Source organism: Mytilus edulis, chromosome 3, assembly GCF_963676685.1.
Source record: "Mytilus edulis chromosome 3, xbMytEdul2.2, whole genome shotgun sequence".
In the NCBI taxonomy this organism is placed as follows: Eukaryota; Metazoa; Mollusca; class Bivalvia; order Mytilida; family Mytilidae; genus Mytilus; species Mytilus edulis.
In genome coordinates this window covers 67,211,795-67,237,903 of record NC_092346.1, presented here as the reverse complement: position 1 = coordinate 67,237,903, position 26,109 = coordinate 67,211,795, and the positions used below count along the sequence as shown (strand labels likewise).

At 31.5% G+C, this 26,109-nt stretch overlaps 1 protein-coding gene across 6 annotated transcripts in view; it reads right to left on the bottom strand.

The window, feature by feature from the left end:
* Window positions 1-8,770: 8,770 nt before the first annotated feature.
* LOC139517214 (cohesin subunit SA-1-like) overlaps window positions 8,771-26,109 on the bottom strand; it is a 44,755-nt gene continuing 27,416 nt past the window's right edge. Inside the window, exons 29-34 of one of the 6 annotated variants that reach the window (XR_011663110.1) lie at window positions 25,382-25,553; window positions 14,513-14,611; window positions 13,984-14,122; window positions 12,634-12,669; window positions 8,933-9,019; window positions 8,771-8,897 (exon numbers count right to left, since the gene is read on the bottom strand). Coding sequence is in view for 4 of the 6 variants with exons in the window: in XM_071307968.1 (XP_071164069.1) it covers window positions 8,993-9,019; window positions 12,634-12,669; window positions 13,984-14,122; window positions 14,513-14,611; window positions 25,382-25,553 (473 nt within the window). In the remaining 2 variants the exon portion in view is untranslated. Of the gene's footprint in view, window positions 9,020-10,562; window positions 10,620-12,633; window positions 12,670-13,983; window positions 14,123-14,512; window positions 14,612-23,584; window positions 24,566-25,381; window positions 25,554-26,109 lie in introns of those variants that run through there. The other 5 variants (XR_011663111.1, XM_071307968.1, XM_071307970.1 and 2 more) reach the window with 5 other exon arrangements.

Below are 26,109 nucleotides of genomic sequence, written 5' to 3'. Positions count from 1 at the left end.
TTGTGAACTACTGCAGTGCAATGCAAAGCTAAAAGCTAATTCACTTTGAGGCGAATTTCATAGTGAAATTGTATTAAAGGACTTAAAATGTATAATTATGTTTGACATAATACAATTACGATTGACAATAAGTAGCTACAGTGTCGCTCTATGAAGGAAATTATGTGTTTGGCGTTCAAAACATTTGGTTAAATCTCTTAAGATTTCTCGCGACAAGAAGTTGAGAGTAAGAGATCTATTAAAACTTTATTTAAGGCATTTATAAAGAATATTTCCTTATTCCAAATGTCACAGAGAATTATCGATTACATCGTTCCATTGTTTGCTCTGATAGATTAATACAATAATTTGTATTACAGAAAATGTAGCAATATAAGAAAAAATTGACAAGATATTATATAAATGAGGAAAATATAAGAACGAGTTTTAAGTATATCCATGATAACTGGTTACTATTGCATTTAATTTGTAATGACACTTAGACCAATCTCTCCTCCGCGAATCTTATTATTTTCATTTTGTAAAATGAAAAATATATTTGATAAAAAAAAAACCCAGTAAAATTGATAGTCTGAACGTTTAGGAGTGAAAATTCAATATAAAATCAGAACTTCGCTACTTAAAAACAGCAATTTAAGAAATTGTTAGGAAAACAAAGAAAAAAATTCTAAAGTTTACTGTTAACATTATAAAGCTTGTTTTAAAAATGATGATACAACAGTTATTATCTTATTACGGGGGAATAGCATTCTCCAGTGGTAATTGGTCAAAAATATTGGTATTTTGAATAATTAAGTTTTGTCATTTAATCCAATGTTTTAGTCAAATACACTGTACACGAGAATTGCTTTGCATACAACAAAACGAAGTTTGATTTCTTACTCGCAAATCGTGATTTCCACTTGATTAAAGTCTTTATGAAACCTCAAATAAAAAAAAAATGATGCATATGTTGTTGGGTTTTTTTTTTTAGGTAAATGGGTAGTTTTCATTATAAAACTTATGTACATATCCTTTTTCTGAAGAAAATTCTTGGATTTGTACACATTTAGAAGAAGTATACTTTTTTTAATTACTTGCTTCCAGGAAGCAATTCGCCGACATATTTTCCGTATGCAAGTGACCGTAGCGTGACCCTTCTCGTAAAAATCTGGTGATCGCAAAACTCATGGATTTGTCATTGAAATAACTATTATCTGATTGTTCATGTTAAACACGTACTCAATAGCCATGCTTCTTTGTTGATTGTTTACTATAAGGTGACAATCGGTAAACTACGGTTTCAAAACACGACAAATAATAATCTATGCTTATTAACTTAGTCTATAAGGTCTTCCGCGTCTGATGTTATATGTATTTATTATTGCATGTTGTCAAAGTTTGTGCTCTGGTTTATATTATGTTTGGGTTATCTACAACATAAAAGCATATGCAATGTCAGACGAACACAGAAATCGTTATAAAAACATACCGAAAATGTGTCTTCCTATCAACAACGAATATTCTTATCACTTGATTTCAAAATGATAACGTACTAATAGCTAGAATATCGAATGAAGTGTAAATTACTGATAATATCTCATTTCATTAAATATTTCTTTAAAAAATGGCCTGTACCAAATCATGAATATGGTCATTGTTATATTATAGTTCGTTTCTGTGTTAGTTACATTTTAACGTTGTGTTTCTTTTGTGTCGTTTGTTTCCTCTTATATTTGAGTGTGAATTCACATTATTATAAGATGTGTCAGGGTACTTTTCTATCCCAAATTCATGTATTTAGTTTTGATGTTATATTTGTTATTCTCATCGGATTTTGTCTAATGCTTAGTTCGTTTCTGTGTGCGTTACATTTTAATGTTGTGTCGTCATTCTCCTCTTATATTAAATGCGTTTTCCTCGGTTTTTGGTTTGTGACCCGGATTTGTTTTTTTCTATCGATTTATGAGTTTTGAACATCGGTATACTACTGTTCCCTTTAGTATACACTGATCTCAATATTGCACATTTTCTATTTTTAATTATTTTCAAAATCACGCATTTAAATAAAGGCAACAATAGTATACTGCTGCTCAAAAGTCATAAATCGATTGAGAGAAAAACAAATCGAGGTTACAAACTAAAACCGAGGGGAACACATCAACTATAAGAGGAAAACAACCGAATAACAGGAAGACTGTCAAAGTTCAACAAAAACAAACGACAACATACTTAGAAACTTTTTTTATAACAACTGCCATATTCCTGACTTGGTACAGGACATTTTTGAAAAATTGTTGGGTTGAAACTTGTTTTATGGCTCGTTAAACCTTTCGTTTATATGGCAATGTTAAAAAAAATCGACTGTTCGATGAATCTTATTTTCTGTGAGGTTAATCTTGTTGTGATTCCGTTATTATTTATCTGCTGTATTTGTTTGCAAAAAGTAGTCCTTTCATTTTCCCGATGAAAAGTTTCAAAACAATTTCATGAGCAGGGATGACCTATTGTGATATCCAAAGATTCTTATGACGTTCATGCCTACCTGAACCTAACGGAACTAGTAAATCTTAAATTTAGAGGATGGTACAAGGTGTTTATCAATATTCTGTATCATATTTGACTTACCCCATTCGTAGATAGGCCGGACAAGCACAACCACAACACATCCCATCTCGACAGCACAATCAAAGTATCTTTGCGGACAGATGGTCTCTAATACATGTTCAACAAAACAATATGTTACTCTTATTGCTGGCTTTTCAATATACTAGTATATTGATATAGTTGATATAGAAATAACAATCTTGTATGCACTGAAGCTACATGTACATGAGCAGCTTACCTGCAGAGTCAGGGAACATTTTATTATCAATCTGATTCACAAGAAAATATTGATGAGTTGAACGTTATCCTTTGAATACGTAGAATAAGAAAATTCCCGAAAATTCTACACGGAAAGTCCCTAAGCAAATGACAAAACCAAAAGCTCAAACACATCAAACGAATGGATTACAACTGTCATATTCCTGAAAGATGGGCGACAGACTTGGTACCGACATTTCCTAAATGTAGAAACTGGTAAAATAAAACTGGTTTTATAGACTCTCACTCGTATGACAGTAGCATAAAACTCCTTTATAATGACAACGATGTGTGAACAAAACCCACAAACATAATAGGTAAAAGCGTCAAAAATAGAGGTATAGCAGTCAACATTGTGTTATAATCTTAATCACTATAACAACAAGCAAATATGTTAACAAAGATTAACAGAAAGTTATATAAACAAAAAACAAAACAAAAAAAACGAAGGACAAGAATACAAAAATTACCATAGCACAATAGCACAATGACGTGATGAACAAGCACCGAGCCACGTCAAATGGATATCGCCAAAAAAAAAAAGGCTAGACCTTAAAAGAAATAATTTACAAAGACAAATAAAAGAATACTATAACACGTTATTAAAAAGATACCTAGAAACTATACTTCAAGACCATCATCTATTTGTGAAGTTTATACGGAATATTTATCAACAAGGTCTATTACCCAAGTGTATCACCAGCCTAGTAGTCAACACTTCTATGTTGACGTGACTTATCATTGATATGGTCATATTTTAAATTTACTGTTTACAAAATTCAGAATTTTTGAAAAACTAAGGCTTTTCTACCTCAGGAATAGATTACTTTGGCTGTATTTGGTAAAACGTTTAGATCCTCAATGCGCTTCAATTTCGTACTTTATTGTGCCTTTTTAACTTTTTTGGATTCGAGCGTCACTGGTGAGTCTTTTGTAGACGAAACGCGCGTCTGGAGCAATTATAAAATGTCAGTCCTGGTATCTATGATGAGTTAATTTGGTATCTATCGATGAACTTTATTTTAGAAAAAAGGACGAGACGTTCTTTGACATACCCCTGGTTCATCATCTTTCTGCTCAGAAATTGGTAACATTTAACAAAATATTGGTATCCTCTTGAATACCTAATAAGTTGGGAAATGTGTGTCCAATATGCAGGTGAAATTTGTAACTTGCTACTAAGGGGGATGATAATTTCAAAACTAAAATCGTCTCGTTTGTCATAGATTCTGGTACTGAGATTACCGCTTATGTCAAATTCGAGGTAAAGGCTCAAAAATGAAACGGAGGAAGCTGTGTCTGGTTTTTTTAAGTCTAGTTCTGGAGAATATTAATGGAACCTAATAGAAAAGTTTTGATTGTTAATGGAAAGAATAGCATCAATATATCTGAATGTGAAATTAAATTATCTGGCTTATTTGACCTTTTTGTTTTTGACAAGTGACTGAAGGAACTCCCGACTCATGATCACTCATATGAAAATAAGAAGAGATCGGCAAGTAGAGGCACACAGTTCGTTCCTATAGAAATCCCATAGGAATTCCGATAATTTGTTGAAAAAGACTACCACTAATATGTTGTTTATAAGAAACTCAAGCAAGATGTGCACTTGCTCATCTATGTAGAATGTTTTCCCCTTTTGTTCTATTTTACCAAAAAAGGACATATTGACAATGAGTTATAACATATATACATTTATGAAAAAAACGAAATTATTCAAAGGTAAACGTCAACTTGGGAATCAAAGTCATTTTATTACTGTGATTTTGTTCAAATAGTTAACATTTAGGCATACTCGAATTGTTCGGAGAAAAAGTAAATAACAAAAATACCGAACTCCAAGAAAAATTCAAAACGGAAAGTCCTTTATCAAATGGCAAATTCAAAAGCTGAAATAAATAAAACCAAGTACACTAAAACCTCTGCAACCTATGGATATGCTCGTCGCAAGTCGGTTGTCTTTAGTAGAATATATATGACTTGTGAACAGCGGTATACTTCTGTTGTCTTTATTAGTCCATGGGGAAATTTTGCAAGTTTTTGATACTATTTATGGGTTTAAATTTATTCATTGCTTTTCTAGAATCTTGGCCATTTAGAGCTGGACATATTGTATAGACTTTTTGTCTGTTGTTAACACTGTTTTATTAATCCATATAAAAAAAAGAATGTGGCATTAATGCCAATGAAATAATTGATCAGATTAAAAATAATGGAATAGTTGTTTTGGTTTGTTTTTGGGTTGAAGTCTCATGGCCAAGTACCCTACATCTTTTATCAGTCATCCATCATAATAAATGTTCAAACAGGCTCTATGGGTAAGCTAGGACATTGACTCGGTTGGTTTCCATATGAATAAAGGAAGTCATTCCAGAACATTTATCTTAAAAATGAATGTGAAATCCCTTCCCATAGCAGTTTCGGGTTTAGCAAATTAGCCAATAATTGTCATGTACATTGGTGAAAGAATAAAATTCATAAAATAGAAGACCTAAATTTATGTCATAGGGTCTAAATTAATGGAAACCACATATCAGTCCGTCCGTCCCATGAATATTTTTCGTCACATTTTTCTCAGGAACTACACTACCAGAATTTCTGAAATTTGGTTTCAGGCTTGATAAAAGTCAGCTATACTGTGTGATGCGTTTTCAGATTCATCACTCGACAATTTCCTGTTTACCGAACACTTGTATCATTTTTACACCTGATAGCAAAGTTGGAAAATTTTCGTCACATTTTTCTCAGGAACTGCACTACCAGAATTTCTGATATTTGGTTTCAGACTTGATATAAGTCAGCTATACCGTGTGATGCGTTTTCAGATTCATCACTCGACAATTTCCTGTTTACCGAACACATTTGGACGGGGTTATCATCAGTGAGCAGAAGCTTACAGTTTCACTTGTTTTTACGATTTTGAGAAAAATACTGTTTAATTCATATAAAATATTTCAAAATGCGAGTTTAAATTATTGCGTTTACAACTCTGTCGCATTTTTCGCAATAATAAAAACCTTGCATTAATTTCTGAATTTACAGTACCAAATAAGTCATAAAACTGAGAAATTGGTGAGGTATAATGCCACTTTCAGCACTGTTTTTTTTATTATCTTTTATTTATTTTTCAAGTCATGATTTTATATACCCTTATACACCATCACATTACAAGGGTATCAAGTGGAAAATACAAAATAATGCAAAATACAACATGTTTCTCCGACTAATTGATTTTAACTATAAGAATATTTTAGGTTACATATAAATTGTATTTGATTAATCTCTCTCTCAGCATTTTCATCACTCGTGGTTATATTTTGGCAGCCAGTGCCACAGTCTTTATTGGTGGAGGAAGCCAGTGTGCCTATGAAGAAGTACCAACCTGAACAACAAATATGGATTCTAGTCACCAGAGTTGAATGCACCTGCCATGAGCTGGTTTTGAAGTATTGACAGGTTCGGCGTTTTGCATTTGCGCCGATTTTTTCTTTCATTTGCGCCGATTTTTGTTTTCATTTGCGCCGATTTTTTACAGGTAAATTACAGGTTAATTACAGGTGAATAGATATAAGAAGATGTGGTATGAGTGCAAATGAGACAACTCTCCATCCAAGTCATGTTATTTTTAATTTATCATTATAGACCTCTTCTGTCATCCAGTTGTACACTATATTCACATACTTTAAAATCAAGAAGTAAAAACTTTAGATAAAAGCACTCTGGTTTATACTAAAATGACGAATTGAAAATCTATTTACAGCATTCAAATCCATAAAAACGGAATACATTAAAATCATAAATCTGTTCTTGCTAAGTACTTATAGGCAACATATCTAATATATTCCTTTCATGTGATTTCGTCTCTTCTATATTTGTTGTAATTGTCAATAACGAAATCTATCTTTTCTTTGTCTTGCTATTAACGTACTTATGTGTATGGCCGTCGATGGTTAAAATAATTGACTCCTCGGCTCGTTGCAGTGTGCAATATGTCCATCAATTACAGCAAAGTTCAGAACAATATGAATCAAAATTAACTAAAACCTTTGTTTATAAACAGATTTTACCAATATACCTGCACGGTATAGTACATGTACAAGTATTAACTTACCTGTAAATCCAATTAGGAGCAAATATAAAATTGGCGCAAATGAAAAAATGAAATCGGCGCAAATGAAAGAATGAAAATTTTAAAAATCGGCGCAAATGTCATACGCCCGACAGGTTAGTTATTGCTCTACATGAACCATGAAGATCACTCTACCACCAATGACCCCTAAAGGGTAATAAGAGTGTGTAGTTGAGTACTTTGAAAGGTGAAGTTTTACATGTTTAAGTGGCTTCTGTATACCAATTTAACTGGTTTTTAATGCATTTTTTTATGTAGTAATCTTTTTTTATTTTTACACTTTGTATAACAAGTTTTTTTTTTCTTCGTGTTATAGGCTGATAACAGAATAAAACCTTAATGAACAATAAGTCTTTAATAAAAATCAAAACATATATATTAACAACATTTATATGATTCTGGAATGAATTTGAAAAAAAGAGATGATAATTAAATATGCAATAGATCTTATGATATGTTTTAACAGTACTAGTTAGAGAAACAAGTGCTTTTCCCTCACCTTTGTCCAAAGCACAGCCTGATTCTAAAATAAAAATCATTTCTCAAGAATAGTCATGGTTTTATTTTTCTAACATTTAACTAATATTTAATAGCAACTAGCTAGTAACACAATGGTTTTAGGATGGCAAGATAAATAACAGCAATTCTTAGAGAGGATCATGATATATCATTAATAAAAATTTGGTGGAAATTTGGGCCTTCACATGATTAATTAATGTTTTTATCATAGATGTGCTATATTTTTTAGTTTGGAAGCAATTAATGCATAATTTATTTCATCAAATACTCTTTTTAGGAATGATTGCAGTTAAAGAAATAAGAAGATGTGGTATGGGTGATTCTTAATTCATTAGTTTAACAAAACAACAATTTATAAGCTGCTTAATCTTTCAAGAATAATTCAAGAAGATTTTTTTTTTTAACTGAACATATCTTTTCTGTCTAAATTTAATAATGGAGGGGGGGGGAGGGGTTCTGAAATGATATTCAAATAAACACCCTACAGATCAATGTAGTAATGGGATTTATTAAGCCAGTGGTCAGCAGAGGATTCCTTTTTTTTTTTTTTTTTTTAAATTTTAAGCCATGAGAAAGCTCACATTGCAACTTTCAAGCCATATAAAAGTACTAAAGTCTAATATACTAACTTACAAATTTTGATTAGTAAACTTTATTGGAAATGACCCTGAACTATTTACTGGTATATTTAATCATGATTGGTCTACTTTTGTGGACAAATCCTTTTTTTGCCTCATTTGGTGTTTTAGATTATATGACATTTAATTCAATTTTACTTATTTCCCATGGCATCAATTTTACATGATTATAGAATTCTTTTCAACTAGTTTATCATCTATCAAATAGTTTTAATGTTCATGATTATTAAAGTTAAGTAATTGAAAATTGAAAGATAAATTATGTGAAGAGGGGAATATAATAGAAAACACAAAAAACATTTTATTTCATACAAAACAATGTGTTAATAAAATCCCTCACTTTTCTATTTTATTGCAGATATAACAAGATAAATTTGATTTCAAAACAGACAATCCTAAAGCCAATCCAAATAAATTGAATTGTAATGTATATTGGAAGAAAAAAAACCAGCCTACAAACCTTAAGAAGAAGCATTGAGAGAAATTGTCATTTCCAAGGGACAAAAATTACTTTTAAAAAACACTTCATTCCTTAAAATATCTAGATAAGATTATAAACAAATAAGATATCAACAAATTACTTAGTTTTAGTTGGTATACTTTGGGAAATAACTCTTTAAAAAACCCACTCATAAACAGCATTGCTTAGACATAAATTGTTGGTTTGCAAAAAATATATTAGGCCTTATATTTTTATATTAATTTTAACATATATACCCCAGTATTACAAACAACAATTAACATGATCAATAAATAAATACATAAAACTTTATGTCAATACATAAAAACACCATGTCATAAAAACACAATGTCTTCCACATAACATCTGAACACATAATTGTGACATTGGTGGAACTTGTCTTTAAAATCCAGGATGGCTCATGTCAGACTGCAAATAAAAAACGTATACATAGAATAATACAAACTCAAGATAATATTTCACATCATCTGTAGCCACATTAAACACCTATTAGAACACACCCGCAAAATCGCGCGCTCAAATGCTTGGTTGAAAGAATGTTAACTATTTTAGGATGAATTTTTGTAAAAGATTTTATGTCTGGAGAATTTCAGAAATGATATAAAAAGTAATGTAGGTACATGGAAACAGGACAATATGTTTAAGCCCTCTCTCTATTTTTCAAAGCCAGTTATTATTTTGTTTTCTGTTAAATTCAATGATTTTCGCGTTTCTGTATACTATGAACATACATATTTTATAAAATAAAGTGTATTTGCTATTAACTATTGATTCAAATTTTTCTTCTCCATGGCGATCATGCATGCTCTGCTATAGTCTCTATATATTATAGTAGTATATTAATCATAATATACATGCAGATAAATGTGAAATTGATTGTCCTGTCCCTGTCCGTGTACTGTGAAGATCATGTGCAAGTTAAAACCGAGGCCTCAAGGTATAATAGTAGTGGTTATGACAATCTTAAAACCACGATATTGACCATGTTCTGATTGGCTTATTTTTTTAAATTTTTGTTATTTATCATATTATGATTGGTTCTCAATGTTAAAACCGGCAATCATGTCTGACTTAAAGTCGGTCTGATGACGGAAACATATCCAGACCCCTTTATTTTCGTTTTTCTCCCCCAAAAAAACAAACTGAATAATCATAAGAATGGATGACAAATGCAACTATGTATTGTGCCCATAGAACACAGAAGCTATTGTGGAAGGAAGAGAAGAAGAGAAGCAACACACAAAATGAGGTCTTCTCGTTTAAATGTATAGATGTGGACAAATAGATCTTTAAAATTAATTAGGATATCCAGTTGTTACCAAAGTGGTTGTTCTTCAGCTTCCTCCATTAATATAACCAAGTGTGTTTAAAATGACATTAAAAACCAATAACCAATCAATCAGATTTGCAAGCAAGGACAGATATTCTTTATGTCTTCTAGAACTATTCCAAGTAAACAAGTCAAAAACAAAGCATATCATCTTATACTTAACATTTATTTTGCATTTCTAATGATGTGTAGTTTTTGCCTATCCCTTTATTACCTTTGTAAATAATTTCTCTCCATCGGTCAGCCATAGATAGGCCTCTAATCTTTTGGTTTTAAATATCTCAGATGAAGATAAATACAGAAAAATAATGAGCTTTGAAACAACACCTTTTGTTTTGTGTACTCAAGACTTGTACATTTTTAAACCAGTATATTTGTATTGAATTTATCTATGCATCATGATGTATTTTTACAGGCTACTGCATAATTTTGGATTGGGGTTTAACAATTAATCAAGGTTTGACAGCACTGTATTAAATAAGTAATACACGTAAATGACCTTAGGGTTTCAGGACATTCACCAGTGTAACATATACTCTATTTTCTTATTATTTGAAACGGGATACTTGGATTATAATAAATAGATCAGTTTCACCATGAGTGCATGATACATCCACTCACCTTATTTCAATTTTTCAAGGTCATGTTTGAAGGTGGATGGAGTCATCAACCATCAATCTTCAAAGAGGATTATAAATATAACATATAATCAAATGCTTCACAAGATTTTTCACTTTTTTGTAAAACTTTCTAGTTTTAGTATTAGATAGCCACTGTTTAACAAATTGTGTCATCGACCATAATTATTACAAAAAGATCATCAATGTATTATTTATTATCTTAATATTAGCAAATTCTCTTTTGTCATCAATATTTATCACAACCTTTAAGGCAATACAAATTTATCATTCCCTTCAAAGTTTGATATCGTTTTGTCCAGGGTTTCATTTTTTATTTTACCCATGTTCTTTGTTTTTAGCAATAAAAGCCAGAATGATTTGATGAATGATAGGTCTTCAACAAAGGGTGAGAGAAGCTACGTAGAGATGACATTAAATGCACAATTCAAAAATAAAAATGCTGTGCCAGGAGGGAATGATATGCTGCTAATTATTGAGATTGGGCAGTCTATGTAGATAAATTGGATTAATGAAATGTTTACTTGAGTTATCATGAGACACATTAAAACATTTGCCTAATTTTTGCAATTCAAGTCCAATAACTCTAGAAAAACTTATTTGAAAATCATCATTATAGAAAGGCAGATAATCTTTATAGAACTTTCAAAAGAAAGTGAAAACATTTTGTAAGGATTGTAGACAACGGCATACCATATATTCTTCATAAGTTGTATAACAATCTGATATATAAAGTAAAATCCAATAGATATTCTTTAATGACTTGTTGTCTATGCAATTACAGACACACTATAATTACAATCATCATCACATGCAGGTTTTAACATATGAGAAAAATACAAATACAAACATGCAAATCTACATGAATATACCAATTAAGCAACATCAAAAACTCAAAAGTTCATTGTCATATCAAAGCCATATGAATATGTAATGTTCTGCATTCATAGATAGGTATACTTAGGTACCAACTTTTCAAACGTCTTAAGTGGTCTTGCTCTGACTAAAAATGCAACCAACCGATTTAAAGCAATTTAAACCTGCCATGAAACATTTCTAAATATAATTCTCAGTGCTCTGTGACAGCAAATAGTAAGGGATCTTAGGTGATTAAAAAAACAAACATTATTTCAAATTTGAATATGTTATATATTTATTTAGATGCTGTTTAAAGTCATAAGAAACCTCAAATTAAAAAGAATAATGCATATGTTTTTTTTATAACTCAACGGATAGTTTTCATTATAAAACTTATGTACATTTACTTTTTCTGAAGAAAATTCTTTAATTTGTTCATATTTAGAAGAAGTTTACTTTATTTTGATTGCTTCCTTCCAGGAAGCAATTCCCCGACATATTTTCCGTATGCAAAGTGACCTCAGTGTGACCCATCTCGTAAAAATCCGGTGATTGCAATATGCATGGATGTCCTTAAAATAAACTATTATCTGATTGTACTTGTTAAACATGTGCTCAATATCCATGCTTGTTTGTTGATTGTTGACAATCGTTAAACTTCGGCTTCAAAACACGAACTTCAATTACCTGGCATATTTTCACAACAACACTGGATTGAACCGATTGGAAAAAAAAATTGACGATTAAACGAAATTTATGCGAAAAAATTATAAAATCGTGCACAGAAGACTAAGTTTATGATGTTTGTATGCATTGGTTCAAGAATTGGAATAACATCATTTTTTCATTCATTTATTATGACTTTAAGGATTCTGATTATAAAAGATTTGTCATTGTATTTGACCTTTCTACTGTAATAGAGAGTTTTGACTTCAAATGACAGACTTGATCTTTTTGTAGCCTTGAAAACCTGGCTCAATGCTGGATGGTAAGCAGAAATTGGGCTAGTGACATTTCTAAATAGTGGGAGATATCAACTCATGAGCAGAAAGACTTGAAATGAATTTAAACTGGGATATTTCTAATATCAAAGTATTGTGTGAGAATGAGATGAGTTGACAGCTTATACAGTCTAAAGACGAACAAAGATAGACATAAAAACAATGATGACTATTCCATACAAAACAGCACTATACCTGTGTAGCAGGTACCTGTGGAGTTTGAGGATGCTGCTGTCAAACAAAAGAAAAACCAATTATGCATCCCCTTAAATCAATGTACATATAAAAAAACCCAGTAAATCTGAATAATTAGTTATTGTTTTTTTGGTTCAAAATTATTTCAAATTACTTGTGCTTCCACAGCACCAGACATACATAGTTACAAATGTATATGTCTCTGTCTTCCATGGAAGGATTGTTAAATTCTGTGTATCATATGAATAAGAGGAGTAGGGATACAGCTGCACATCCTTATGTAACACAATTCTGTGGGCCACAGATGCCCATGCTTGTAAATATGTATGAGTCAACTACTGATGCAGGCTTCATGTAGTAAATATCATTTTGCAATTAAAAGCATTGTGTATAACATTTGGTTAAGGCAAACTAAAGTCAGAGAATGGAAACGACAGATTTAGCAATTTTTCACTTTCTAAATAAACGAGGCATAACTCAAGAACAGTAAAACCAAATTTCGAAATTGATCTGTGTTTTGATGTTATTAGCATAGTGAATATGTTTTATAACATTTGGTTGAGGCAAACTTAAGTTAAGAGAATGGAAACCAATTTTGTGAAGAACAAAATGACTTGACAAGAAGGAAGGACAAGTGTAAAACTTAATGCTCCGTGTCTCACCTGCTATTGCTGTTTTCAGAGTAAAAGTGTTATGTTTGATGCCATTTATCAGTTAAATCAAAAATGCCTTTTTTAATAATTGTATCATTTTTCTTTAGAAGCTATTTCTTGATCTTGAAGAAGCCTCTGTCTAAGTTTCATAACATTCCATAAAGGTTTGATAAGTTTTTGATGTATGAAAAATTTAAACCTTAATGTTGACACAATTGACAATGGAGTGTAGGATTGAATGACACCCTTCTGAAAATTAATGTTGCAGGGTCGATAAACCATTGTGGAATTTTCAAAATAAAGGAGACATCAAAGCATAATAATGCATCATGCTAAGTTAGGTGAATTGTTCTCAGTGTGGTCTAACCAATAGTTAAAAGTCCTATACCAAAGGTAGCCTTAGAGTGTGGTCTGACCAATAGATAAAGTTCTATACCCAAGGTAGCCTTAGAGTGTGGTCTAACCAATAGATAAAGTCCTATACCCATGGTAGCCTTCGAGTGTGGTCTAACCATAGATAAAGTCCTATACCCAAGGTAGCCTTAGAGTGTGGTCTAACCAATAGATAAAGTCCTATACCTAAGGTAGCCTTAGAGTTTATTCATAAGTTACATAAAAAGATATAAGTAAATATTTGAAGTCTCAGACACTACAGTGACATGACATACTTCCTCCCATTGCTGTAGACAATACTTACTGATCCATCCTCAATGTTCTGTGAACTGTTATCGTAATATCCTTGTTGATACTGCTGATATTGTTGTTGTAGTAGTTGTGGAGGACTTTCAAACTCTCCAATACTTCTCTCCTCACTACCCTCACTCTCCAATGGGGGTCTAAAATAAACATGTATTCATTTTATATAATTTTGATATATGGTTTTTTATACTTTTGTTTATTTACACAAATTTAGTGGAAGGTATGAAATAATAGTTATTTAAAAAAAAAACAATTAATATTGAAACATAATACCTAGAGTCCAAATGGATTTATCATATGCTTTTTTCATTAAGGTTATATATATATATTTTTTAAATACACAGAAAAGCAATAAGACAGGATTTGTGCATTATAAGGTGTTTTTTTTCTAATCAAACCACCAACATTTTTTCTCATTAATATCCAATTAAGAACCCAATTAAAAAGCCCTGTCCTTTATAAATCATGTCTATCTTATCTTCCAAGCTCAATACTTAAAGGTTCTTTCTGTACTCAACTATACATACATAATAGCTGACTGTTTCATTCTTTGGTATGTGGCTTCTAGATGTTCTCTCTTCTGTGCATTTAACCAGGACATCTGTGTCATCTGTTGAACACTTCCACTTTACAGAAAAAATAATAAAATATTCATGTTTTATAAACTTATTTTCACCTATCATTTTAAAACCAGTTGTAAAAATATTGTATTTTTAAACTAAAAGACAATGAAATCTTTAATATAGTATTATATTTTAAGACTTTTTATGAGGGTTTCTTTCAATCTTTCAATTATTGATTTTAAAGTTACTTCTTTTCTACTTTGAATTTGTAGGACAAGATAAACAAGATAAACAAGATAATGAAAAGGTGTACTTGATCTATAAGTAAGTGATATAGTTGTGGGCCTTGTCAAATAATTCCCCTTATATCTCTACTTTATTATCTTAACATTGTGTTGACCTCTAGATGACATTAGCTTTTTGTGTTGTGGGGTTGCTATTTCATTGATGTAAACTCCACACAAATTAATGTGAATACAGCAGAGTTAAATCCCCTCAAACAAACAATTATATAAAATACTTCTTCTGAGTTCTGTTATGTGACATTAGACTGTCACATGTTAATATAATTTGTTTATCTACAAACTATTGTGTTATCTGTACATTTACCAAAGTATCCTTGAACTCTGCTCCTGTGTAGATAACATTGGTATATTTTTACTTGCCCTTCAATAGTTTTTGAAAAGCATTAAAGAAACTTGGAATTTTGAAGAATAAACAATAAAATATTTTCTCTTATATTTTATAGCTATGGCATATTAAATCTTTAGATAAATTCTTGTATGTATAATTTCAAATTTTTCTCTTTCATTCTGTGTTTTTATTATGCATCCAACTTATTTGCCTATTTTTGCGTTTTTTATTGCCTTGTACAGCATGCATTTTATTACTTTCCTGCCCAACTTCAAATATTTTGATATGCCCACAAGAACAACATGCTAGAAAAAATCATCATCTGACCATAATTAAATTCATATTGAAAGACTTAAAGATTAAAGTTTTACAAAAAGCATCACATAAACTTCAGATAATCATAATCTATGAAATGAGGTCAAGGTCAGATTGACATGGATTTTGCTCATTGTTGATGACTGTAAGGTGACATATAGGTGATTACTTCTACATCATTGGAGAGTTTTCATTGGTAAACATACCATATCTTCTTATAATATATGTACACCATACAATAATGTCATACACCTAATAAAGTTGATATATTGCTTCAAGTAATTTGAGATACGCCATTGCCATGTAAACAACATTGACCAGTGAACCATGAAAAAAACCATCAAGGCCATACTGGACTGTGATGTTCACTTTACAAACATTGCATATACCAAATATTATTGACCCACTACTTATAAAATTAAAGAAATTATCCTAACCAGAAAAAAATCATTTGAAAATGAGGTCATGGTCAGATGAATCCTGCCAGTCTAAAATGTAAATTTGACAATCATTCCATCAACCAAATATTGTTGACCTATTGCTATAGTAACTGAGATAAAGACGTAAACACAAACTAGAGGCTCTAAAGCCTGTGTCGCTCACCTTGGTCTATGTGCATATTAAACAAAGGACACAGATGGATTCATGACAAAATTGTGTTTTGCTGATGGTGACGTGTTTGTAGATCTGACTTTACTGAACATTCTTGGTACTTACAATTTTCTCTATCTATAATAAACTTGGCCCTTTTGATAGAGGAAAATATTTTGTAAAAATTTACAAAAATTTACCAAATTAGTGAAAATTGTTAAAAATTGACTATAATGGGCAATAACTCCTTAAGGGGTCAACTGACCATTTTGGTCATGTTGACTTATTTTTAGATCTTACTTTGTTGAACATTATTGCTGTTTACAGTTTATCTCTATCTATAATAGTATTCAAGATAATGACCAAAAACAGCAAAATTTCTTTAAAAATTACCAATTGGGGGGCAGCAACCCAACAACCAGTTGTCCAATTTATCTGAAAATTTCAGGGCAGATAGATATTGACCTGATAAACAATTTAACACTGGCAGATTTGCTCTAAATGCTTTGGTTTCAGAGTTATAAGCCAAAATCTACATTTTACTCCTATGTTCTATTTTTAGCCATGACGGCCATCTTGGTTGGTTGGCCGGGTCACCGCACACATTTTTTAACAAGATACCTAATAATGATTGTGGCTAAGTTTGGTTAAATTTGACCCAATAGTTTCAGAGGAGAAGATTTTTGTAAAAGATAACAAAAATTTACGAAAAATTGGTAAAAAATGAATATAAAGGGCAATAACTCCTTAAGGGGTCAACTGACCATGTTGGTCATGTTGACTTATTTGTAGATCTTACTTTGCTGAACATTAATGCTGTTTACAGCTTATCTCTATCTATAATAGTATTCAAGATAATAACCAAAAACAGCAAAATTTCTTTAAAAATTACCAATTGGGGAGCAGCAACCCAACAACCAGTTGTCCAATTCATCTGAAAATTTCAGGGCAGATAGATATTGACCTGATAAACAATTTAACACTGGCAGATTTGCTCTAAATGCTTTGGTTTCAGAGTTATAAGCCAAAATCTTCATTTTACCCCTATGTTCTATTTTTAGCCATGGCGGCCATCTTGGTTGGTTGGCCAGGTCACCGCACACATTTTTTTAACAAGATACCCTAAAAATGATTTTGGCTAAAATTGGCTAAATTTGACCCAATAGTTTCAGAGGAGAAGATTTTTGTAAAAGATAACAAAAATTTACGAAAAATTGGTAAAAAATGACTATAAAGGGCAATAACTCCTTAAGGGGTCAACTGACCATTTTGGTCATGTTGACTTATTTGTAGATCTTACTTTGCTGAACATTATTGCTGTTTACAGTTTATCTCTATCTATAATAATATTCAAGATAATAACCAAAAACAGCAAAATTTCTTTAATCAAAGAGCTGAAAGCTCTGAAGAAAAATGACGCCACTGTCTCTAATATTGGGATAGTTTTTATGCAAGTCTTGATTTTCACATACCGTAATTAGTTTAACAATGCAACATGTCTCGTAAGCATATAATTGATATTCGTGTATGTGTGTGTGTGAAGTGAAGGTGCCAACTGGCTGGGTTTTTTTTTTAAGACAAATGAATAGGTCAAGACTACCTGAATTGTACAAATAAATACCGTATAAAGGCTTCTATATTTCTCACTGGTACATAGGCTGAATCCGGGTCCGTTCGCGCCCATTCACGTTTGCACCAACTCGTGTTCGCCCCCTTTCACTTTATCACCCTACATGTTCGCAACTAATCTTAATTGGTTTTGTGTTTAATAACTCTGTAAGCAAGTGTTTTCTTATAAGTATAATTGTTGTCATTGTCTCAAAATAAAGTGAGACAGCATTTTTTTTTTTGTGTTGAATAAATCTTAATCATGTTTTGGATAGCGTATTGTTAAAGATAATAATAATCCTTTCTAAATAAAGTGGTATTTTGTCAACGTTTTATTTAGCGTTGAATAACTCTTAATCATGTTTTGGTTAGTGTATTGCTATACTTTGTTTCATTGACCTCTTTCATAATGAAGTGAGATTCTGACTATTTCTTTTCTGTGTGTTGAATAAATTTTATCATGTTTTGGTTATAATAGTGGATTGCTATATTTTGGTTCCTATATTTTATTGTTTCGTTGTTTCAGATCAAAGGGCTTAAAAACAATTATCTTTTGTGTTTTTCCTTTAAAATCTTCAATGTTTTACTCATACCAAGCTAAAAGTACATTCAGTATTTACACCAAAGCAATTTAAAACAACAATCATGATTTTCCAATTATTCAACTTGAATTTGAATTAAAATTGGGCGCGAATGAGTAGAGTGCGAATGGACCTTGGGTGTGAACGTGCAAGGTGCGAAAGTGTATTGGGCGCAAACAGACCTGATACCACATAGTCTGAACCCCCTTCTCCCACAAAATATGATGTAAATTAAAAACAAATTGTTCAGAGAATAATTGAAGTCTTTCCACTAGAAAAGATCTATTTTTATATTGAAATATGAAAAATCAGTTTAAAATGTTAGTTCCTATATGACGTCCTATTAACCTATGACCTTGACCTCAATTTCAAGGTCACAAACCATGGACCTTGAATCAAAATATCCTAGGTCTTTAATATGTTTGGTTAATGAGAACTACCACTTGACGCGTAATTTTAAATGTAAGATGGACAAAAACTCCCTTTTATTGTATGCGCAGCCTTTCAACCAAAATATACAAGTAAGAACATGTCGCAACTAATAATTTATGAAAAATTATTTGTCAAAATGTCATACAGTATTTGAAAAGAAGTGAAAATAAGCCAAAATCAAAATTTATAATATGACCTTGACCTTTGACATTGACCTCATTTTCATTTTTAGTACCAATGACCTCATGAAGACCCTAGGTCTCTATCAGTTATGGTTTACCAGTTGAAAATGCATATCGCTTGAATCAAATGAAAAAGGGGGAATAACTCTCATATGGAGTCCCCATAGAGCTATGGTTCAAACGAATATTCTTATCCTAAATATGTAACGAGCAATTTAGTAAAATAAAATCTTTTACGGTTACGAAGGAGAGGTGGCCACAAGAAAAACAGTGTTTGGGGAGATAACTCTTACAACGTAATGTATTTTGTTATAATTACATTTGATATATGTTTCATTATAATACTTTATTCTGATTGGCTATGCGCTTCATACAAAAAGTACTTCGGTCAACGCTTTTACACCTCAATGAATTTACAAAAAAAAGCATTCAATACTTATATGCAGTTGTAAATTTTTAAAGCAAAAAGAGTTAATACTAACTTTCACTTTTTTGGATGTTCATGTACATTTTGAATGTATTTATTTTTCTCAACTACATGAATTTTTTGGTGTATTTTTAATGATATATAAATTTTATTCTGGGACACCTTCCTATGACCACAAGGCTATGTTAATTTTTTTCTGGGACGCCTTCTTAGGAAGCCTTCCTACGAACGTCTTAGGAAGGCGTCCCAGAAAAAAATAAAATAGCCTTATTGGATATTTTTATGCATTATTTAACCAGTTGAGTCTTTTACAGGATTGTTTGTTTAATGCTGTTTAAACATTACTGAAAAAAAAACCACCTTAAATTTGCTAATTATTTGGCATGAAAGTTTGATTTATTGAAAGGGACTCATAGTTTTCCATTTAATTTTAATAATTGTCTAATGGTTAAAACAATAGCTTCGTTGTTTACTTTTATACACAACAACATATTCACTTTGGTCTCGTTGTTTACCTAATATTCACTATGTACTTGGTAACAGTTATTAATTAATTGAATAGAAAATATTATAATAAATATTATTGGAAGCCGAATTGACGTCAAATAGGTGCCGATTTGACTAGATGCCAATTTAACCAAGTGCCGACTTGACTTGTACGTTTCAATTCCTCTGCGATCGTTTGCGGTATTTTCTTGAGAAAACCTATTTTCCATCATCAAAGAGAAGAAGAAACTGCTTGAAATGATTCCCGAACGCTTCGTGATTGTTAAAATAAGTTTAATTCACTCAAAAAACAATTTTAAAACTTGCGATGTTTAAACAGGAAGTTTCAAAAGCACGTGTAAAAGAAGAAATTAATCGGTGAGAGTGGAAATCCGTACATAACATATATCACTATAGTACGACTTTTAAAGCAAAACAGTTTCATCCTTTTGTAAAACAGTCTTTAATATACCTATCACATTAATGTTTGAAGGGTCTTAAGCTTATTCAAACCATATAAGTCGGTATGAAACACCAAAACGGAATGATAATAACCGATTACGTTTTGTAGTTTACAAAATTCTGGACTGGTTCCTGTCAAACTACAACACTTTCTTCGACTGTAGTGGAATACAAACAGAAACCAGTTAGTTTGTAAACTGGTTCCTGGCTGATTACTACACAATGCTCATGCATAATGATAACACAAGCACATTCCTCCAGTTTGTTTTTGAAATTAGTAAATACGAAACCAAGCGCGGTAGGCAGAGAAATCAGGTCGGCAGTTATGGAACAATGACTGCGTCATTTTCCAAAAATTACCAATTGGGGAGCAGCAACCCAACAACTAGTTGTCCAATTCATCTGACAATTTCAGGGCAGATAGATATTGACTTGATAATTATTTAACCCCATGTCAGATTTGCTCTAAATGCTTTGGTTTCAGAGTTATAAGCCAAAATCTACATTTTACCCCTATGTTCTATTTTTAGCCATGGTGGCCATCTTGGTTGGTTAACTTGGTCACCGGACACATTTTTTAAACTAGATACCCCAATGATGATTGTGGCCAAGTTTGGTTAAATTTGGCCCAGTAGTTTCAGAGGAGAAGATTTTTGTAAAAGTTAACGACGACAGACGCCAAGTGATGAGAAAAGCTCACTTGGCCCTTTGGGCCAGGTGAGCTAAAAAATAATCATAATCCCTTTTCAAAGAAATGAGGTTAAGATCAGGTGAACCAAGTAGAACAAACATGTAGACCTTGCAATTGTTCTATATTCTAGCTCATAAAAAGTTAGAAATCTTCAATGAAAAGTTTGTTTTCAAGCAGTTGTTGAACCATGAATATGAGGTCAAGGACAAATGTCTCAGATGAAAATGGTGTAACATAAGGTATCTGTATTCAAGATATGATGCATTCTGATTGTCTAGCTTCTGAAATATTTAAAAGCTTTAAAGTGACTTTTAGCAAAGATATCCTCCAAATCCTATGCTAGTCTTAAACTTAAAATTTATGTTGAGGTCCATTTCACTTAGATACCAAAAACAGCAACTATAACATTGTTCAAAGTTTAAAAGTAAAATGCCTTTAGGTATTTAAATCTATATTAATATATAATATTCCTTTCCATTATAAATTCAGACTAGATGTGTCAAAGCGATATGAATGGCCCTGTCTCAAAAAGTTGAAAAATCTGCAATTTCAATATCATATGTGGATACAAACATGATGGTAGTCTCCAGAGATGCAAACAGGTTTTTTTTCCTGTCAGACAATGGGGCCTACAGGGTACCAAGTTTTGCCAGACCCATCAAATTTCTGCCAGACCCATATTTTACCGGGTTTCGACCCACTTACAAATTTTATCGGCCATGACATATTTCCTGAACTTATCAACTATGCTTAATAGACCTCCTTCCTAGAGAGCGAATTTCTAAAACAAAAAACATGACGGAAATACGGAGAATTGTTCGGGGCGAGATGGACAAGGTACGAAAGACTATTACTGGGCGGAAATACTGGTTCCCTGAGTTAGAAAATGCGGGGGAACAGGACATTTACTTTTATTAAAGATGATCGCAATTTTATAAACAAAATACTCTGCCGGGGCCGACGGGGATTTCAGTTTTGGCGGACCCAAGCGGACTTAAATATTGCCGGCCATCAGGTCCTGCACAGCTACAAGTTTTGCCGGACCTGCATAAATTCTGCCCCTTAGGTCCGACGGGTCCGACGATTAGTTGCATCTCTGAGTCTCACCTCAAAATCTGGAGGCAAATAGAAAAATGTCCATATAACTGTGATTTTCAACAATTTATTAAAGTCCAAAGCCCGTAATTTTGGCAAAAATTAGCAGAGCGGAACGAACGTAAACTTGATCTGTAACTCTTCATGGTTAACTCACATACCAAAAATCAGCCCAATATCTGAAAGTGTTTAGAAAAAAACTCTATATAATGGTTTGTTGTGGAATGACGGAATGACGAAATTATGGAATGACAGACTTCGTTGCCAGGCCATAAAAATGTATTTATGTATATCTAATATGTATTCACTATAAAACAGGCCCAAAATATCCTCTTCCTGGAGTTACATGCGACTTCTAAAATACTGAAAATAAATCACATTTTTTCCCACAAAGAACACTTCTAAAGACCAATTATAATATATATGTAACTTCAAATATGAAAGATACACAAAAATAACACTGAACAACAAAGATATGTTCATAGACTGAGAGGACACTCTATACAATATTGAAGTCTAAAACTACACCAAAAATATAGACACATTCAATAATGAACAAAGTTTATAAGGTGTGGAGTACAGCAAGACATTTGTATGCAAGGTAAAAACTATAAACACTGCATGTATAATTGCAAGGTAAATTTGATTGCCTTTATAAACAATAAAATATGAGATTATATGCTTCATTTTTCAACCATAGCAAAGCAATGTAATCTGAAGATTCAAGATCAATTTGGAGTCTTATCACAACAAAAAACAAAACAAAAATATAACAAAATATACCAAAATTGAAATAAAATAGGTGTTTGCATGTAACAAAAGCCAGATAACACAAATGGCAGATAGAGAACACATATATATTGTTGATGTGTGCATGCAAACAAAGCTAAATCGGTAATTGCTCCTAAATTTTAAATTCAAGTACATTTACTAAGTTAGGAAAATGACCAACAGTGTGCAAAACAATGTATAATCATTTGTTGCATATATGCCAATATGAAGATAATTTTTTTTTAACAGAGTTTTATTTCTCAATTTGTTCTCTTTGCAAATACAATCAATCATTTTAACCCTTAATTCTTTTGATTCAATAGGTAAACAAGATCCTCTATGATTCTATTCTTTATTGACAAACTGGTTTAGGTGCCTCCTCAATAGAAGTTATTGGTCTGAATACGGCTTTCAGCACTATTGTGCAATTTCTTTGTGGAGAAACCCAGTGTCCAGCAGACCAATAACCTTTGGTAAGATGACAATCCTAGTCAATAAGGATTCAAACTCACAACCTCAGTGTTGACAGGCTAGTTATACAGTCATTTTGACTACTTAGACCACTCAATGACTGAGGCCCTACAAAAAGTCATCTTTCATTTAGACTTATCAAATGCAAGTACAACTGTTAAAGACTTTGAACCCAGCTGACCAATTATGAGAACTACACACTACAAAACTTGAGCAATGTATTTTGTCTGTCCATAGTATTCAAAAATAGTCCGTCACATAGTTTCAGTAGCAGTAAATTAAACAGTTAGAAAATCTTCATATTTTTTATTTTCTTGTATAAAGACGAGTTTTTCAACATTTTATGCAAAGAAAACTATATAAATTAGATCTCTGTTACATAAATTCATAATGGCTGTTTATCAAATGTATAAAATCTTGAAATGAATAAAAATATAATTTATTCAAATCAGATCTATGCATTATTTGAAAATACTAAAACCCTTGGAAAACTTCCCCAGTAAATGTTTCTAATTGATTAAACCTTAAAACTATTAAAAATACTAAGCACCTAAAAATTATTGTTGTAATAAAATTAAAGTATTCAGAATTGCTCTTTTAAAATTGAATATTTAAAAAAACATTATTAAAAAACAATTGAAATATAATAAACCTTAAGTATTGCAAGCGTATCTTAATGTGACAAAAAACTTGTGTTTTATAGGATGAATTATGCAATAGAAATAATGCAGTTAAGGTGAAATAAATTAATGATGTGCAATTAGTTTATCATCAATAAATATCTGATATATAAAGTGATTTCCAACAACAAAAATGAACTATAAATATTTCACTGTTATAAGGAAAATTTCAGAGTTGTGAACTTAATTATGCTATGAACTATCACAAATCTAGATTTAAATGTAACAACATCTTGTATAATTTGTCGTTAAATTCTTTTGAAAGCTTGTTCATTATTAACACTCAGATCTTTTCATTTATAATTTCTACACATTATCAATATATTTCTATGTAATGTACACTAGTTTACAATATGTACATTTTGATTTTTACAACATATACACAATTTCATTTCATTTGCAAGTCAAATTTCTACTTCTTTGTCATCTGATGCACTTCATTTGCTGTGTTTACGGAAAGCAATTCTAAAAAAATATTTCCTCTTCTCACGTTTTTTACAACATCAATGAAGAATATCAACAAAATGAAGCTGCAATACTTCACTGTGTTCTAGGTGTAACAAATGTCGAATCTGCCAATTATCACCAAAGTCTAAAAGTAAATAAAAATAACAAAAAGAAAACAAATAAAACAAAAAGAATGAACTAAATACAAATTAAAATAACTTAAAAACAGTAATAAAAAATTTGTAAAATTCAGCACACCAATGTCCCTGACATCACAAACAATTATTATCCCACTTTTGAAGTTTTTAGAGGATTTAAATTCCAATAGCAACAAACATATGTAATTTACAATAACAAAATTTGTATTATCAGTAAATTGGCTTGATAAATTTCTTATATTAAATCAAAACCGAAACAGAAGTGAAATTTAACTTCAGCATTAATAATTCAGTATCTGCAATGAACTTGGATGTCCAATTTGATAATAAATCATGAGCGAAATATAGAAAAGGATGACCTAATTGTTGTTAGTAGGCTATTTTACCTTCTAAAAGGTATGCACCATTTAATACATCAAATCATGATTGTAGGTAAGTCAATATTTGACAAATGAATTCAAATATAAAACTTGTAAATGTATAAAACAATTAAGCATTAAATTATTTTTGGTTGATGTTGTACTACCTTGAAATATCCTTAGTTACACAAAGTATTGACATTGCAGGTTACTAAATGACAACCTGTTGAACTAATGTCAATTAGTATAAAATTCAGTTCAGTGATCTACTTTTGGATAACTCTAAACCAACAGTTTACGTTAAAATGTGGCAAACAGCATTAACAATGAAAGCAAAAAAAAACAAAACCCAAAATGAAATAGAATGAAAATAAACTAAAAAAAACCACCAAGAGATTTTTTTTTTTGTAAAAAAAAATTAAAGCTGAAAATCTTGGTACTTACGATCCTTCGAAATCTTGTTCAGATCCAGGTTCTGATGCCCCTCCAAGACTTTCCTCATCCATCCTCCTCCTCTTAACAGCAGTTGATGTCAACTGAGGACCACCTATTCCTGGTGCAGGTGTCATAGCTGAATGATCCTGCCAATCACCTGTATTAGAATCATGATCTGAAACTAGAAATGAAACATTTTCATTAGCTCCTCATCCACTGTAGAATTTCCCTCCACAAAGCCCCCTCCCCAGATGACTTGAAAACATATTCAATCATGACAATGAATTTGCAGAGAATGATATATAAATATAAAATTTAAACAAGAATGTGTCCTCAGTACACGAATGCCCCACTCGCACTATCCTTTTCCATGTTCAGTGGACCGTGAAATTGGGGTAAAAACTCTAATTTGGCATTAAAATTAGAAAGATCATATCATAGGGAACATGTGTACTAAGTTTGAAGTCGATTGGACTTCAACTTCATCAAAAACTACCTTGACCAAAAACTTTAACCTGGAGCGGGACAGACGGACGAACGGACGCACAGACCAGAAAACATAATGCCCCTCTACTATCGTAGATTGGGCATAAAATTAATACACAAGAGACAAATAAATCAACAATCCATCAAAATCTAAATTTTCCACTACAGGGCTACAACTCAGTAATCACAGTAATAAAAATACAAAATTACAATTAATGAATAAAATTTGATTCATCATTTTCCGATTTCAA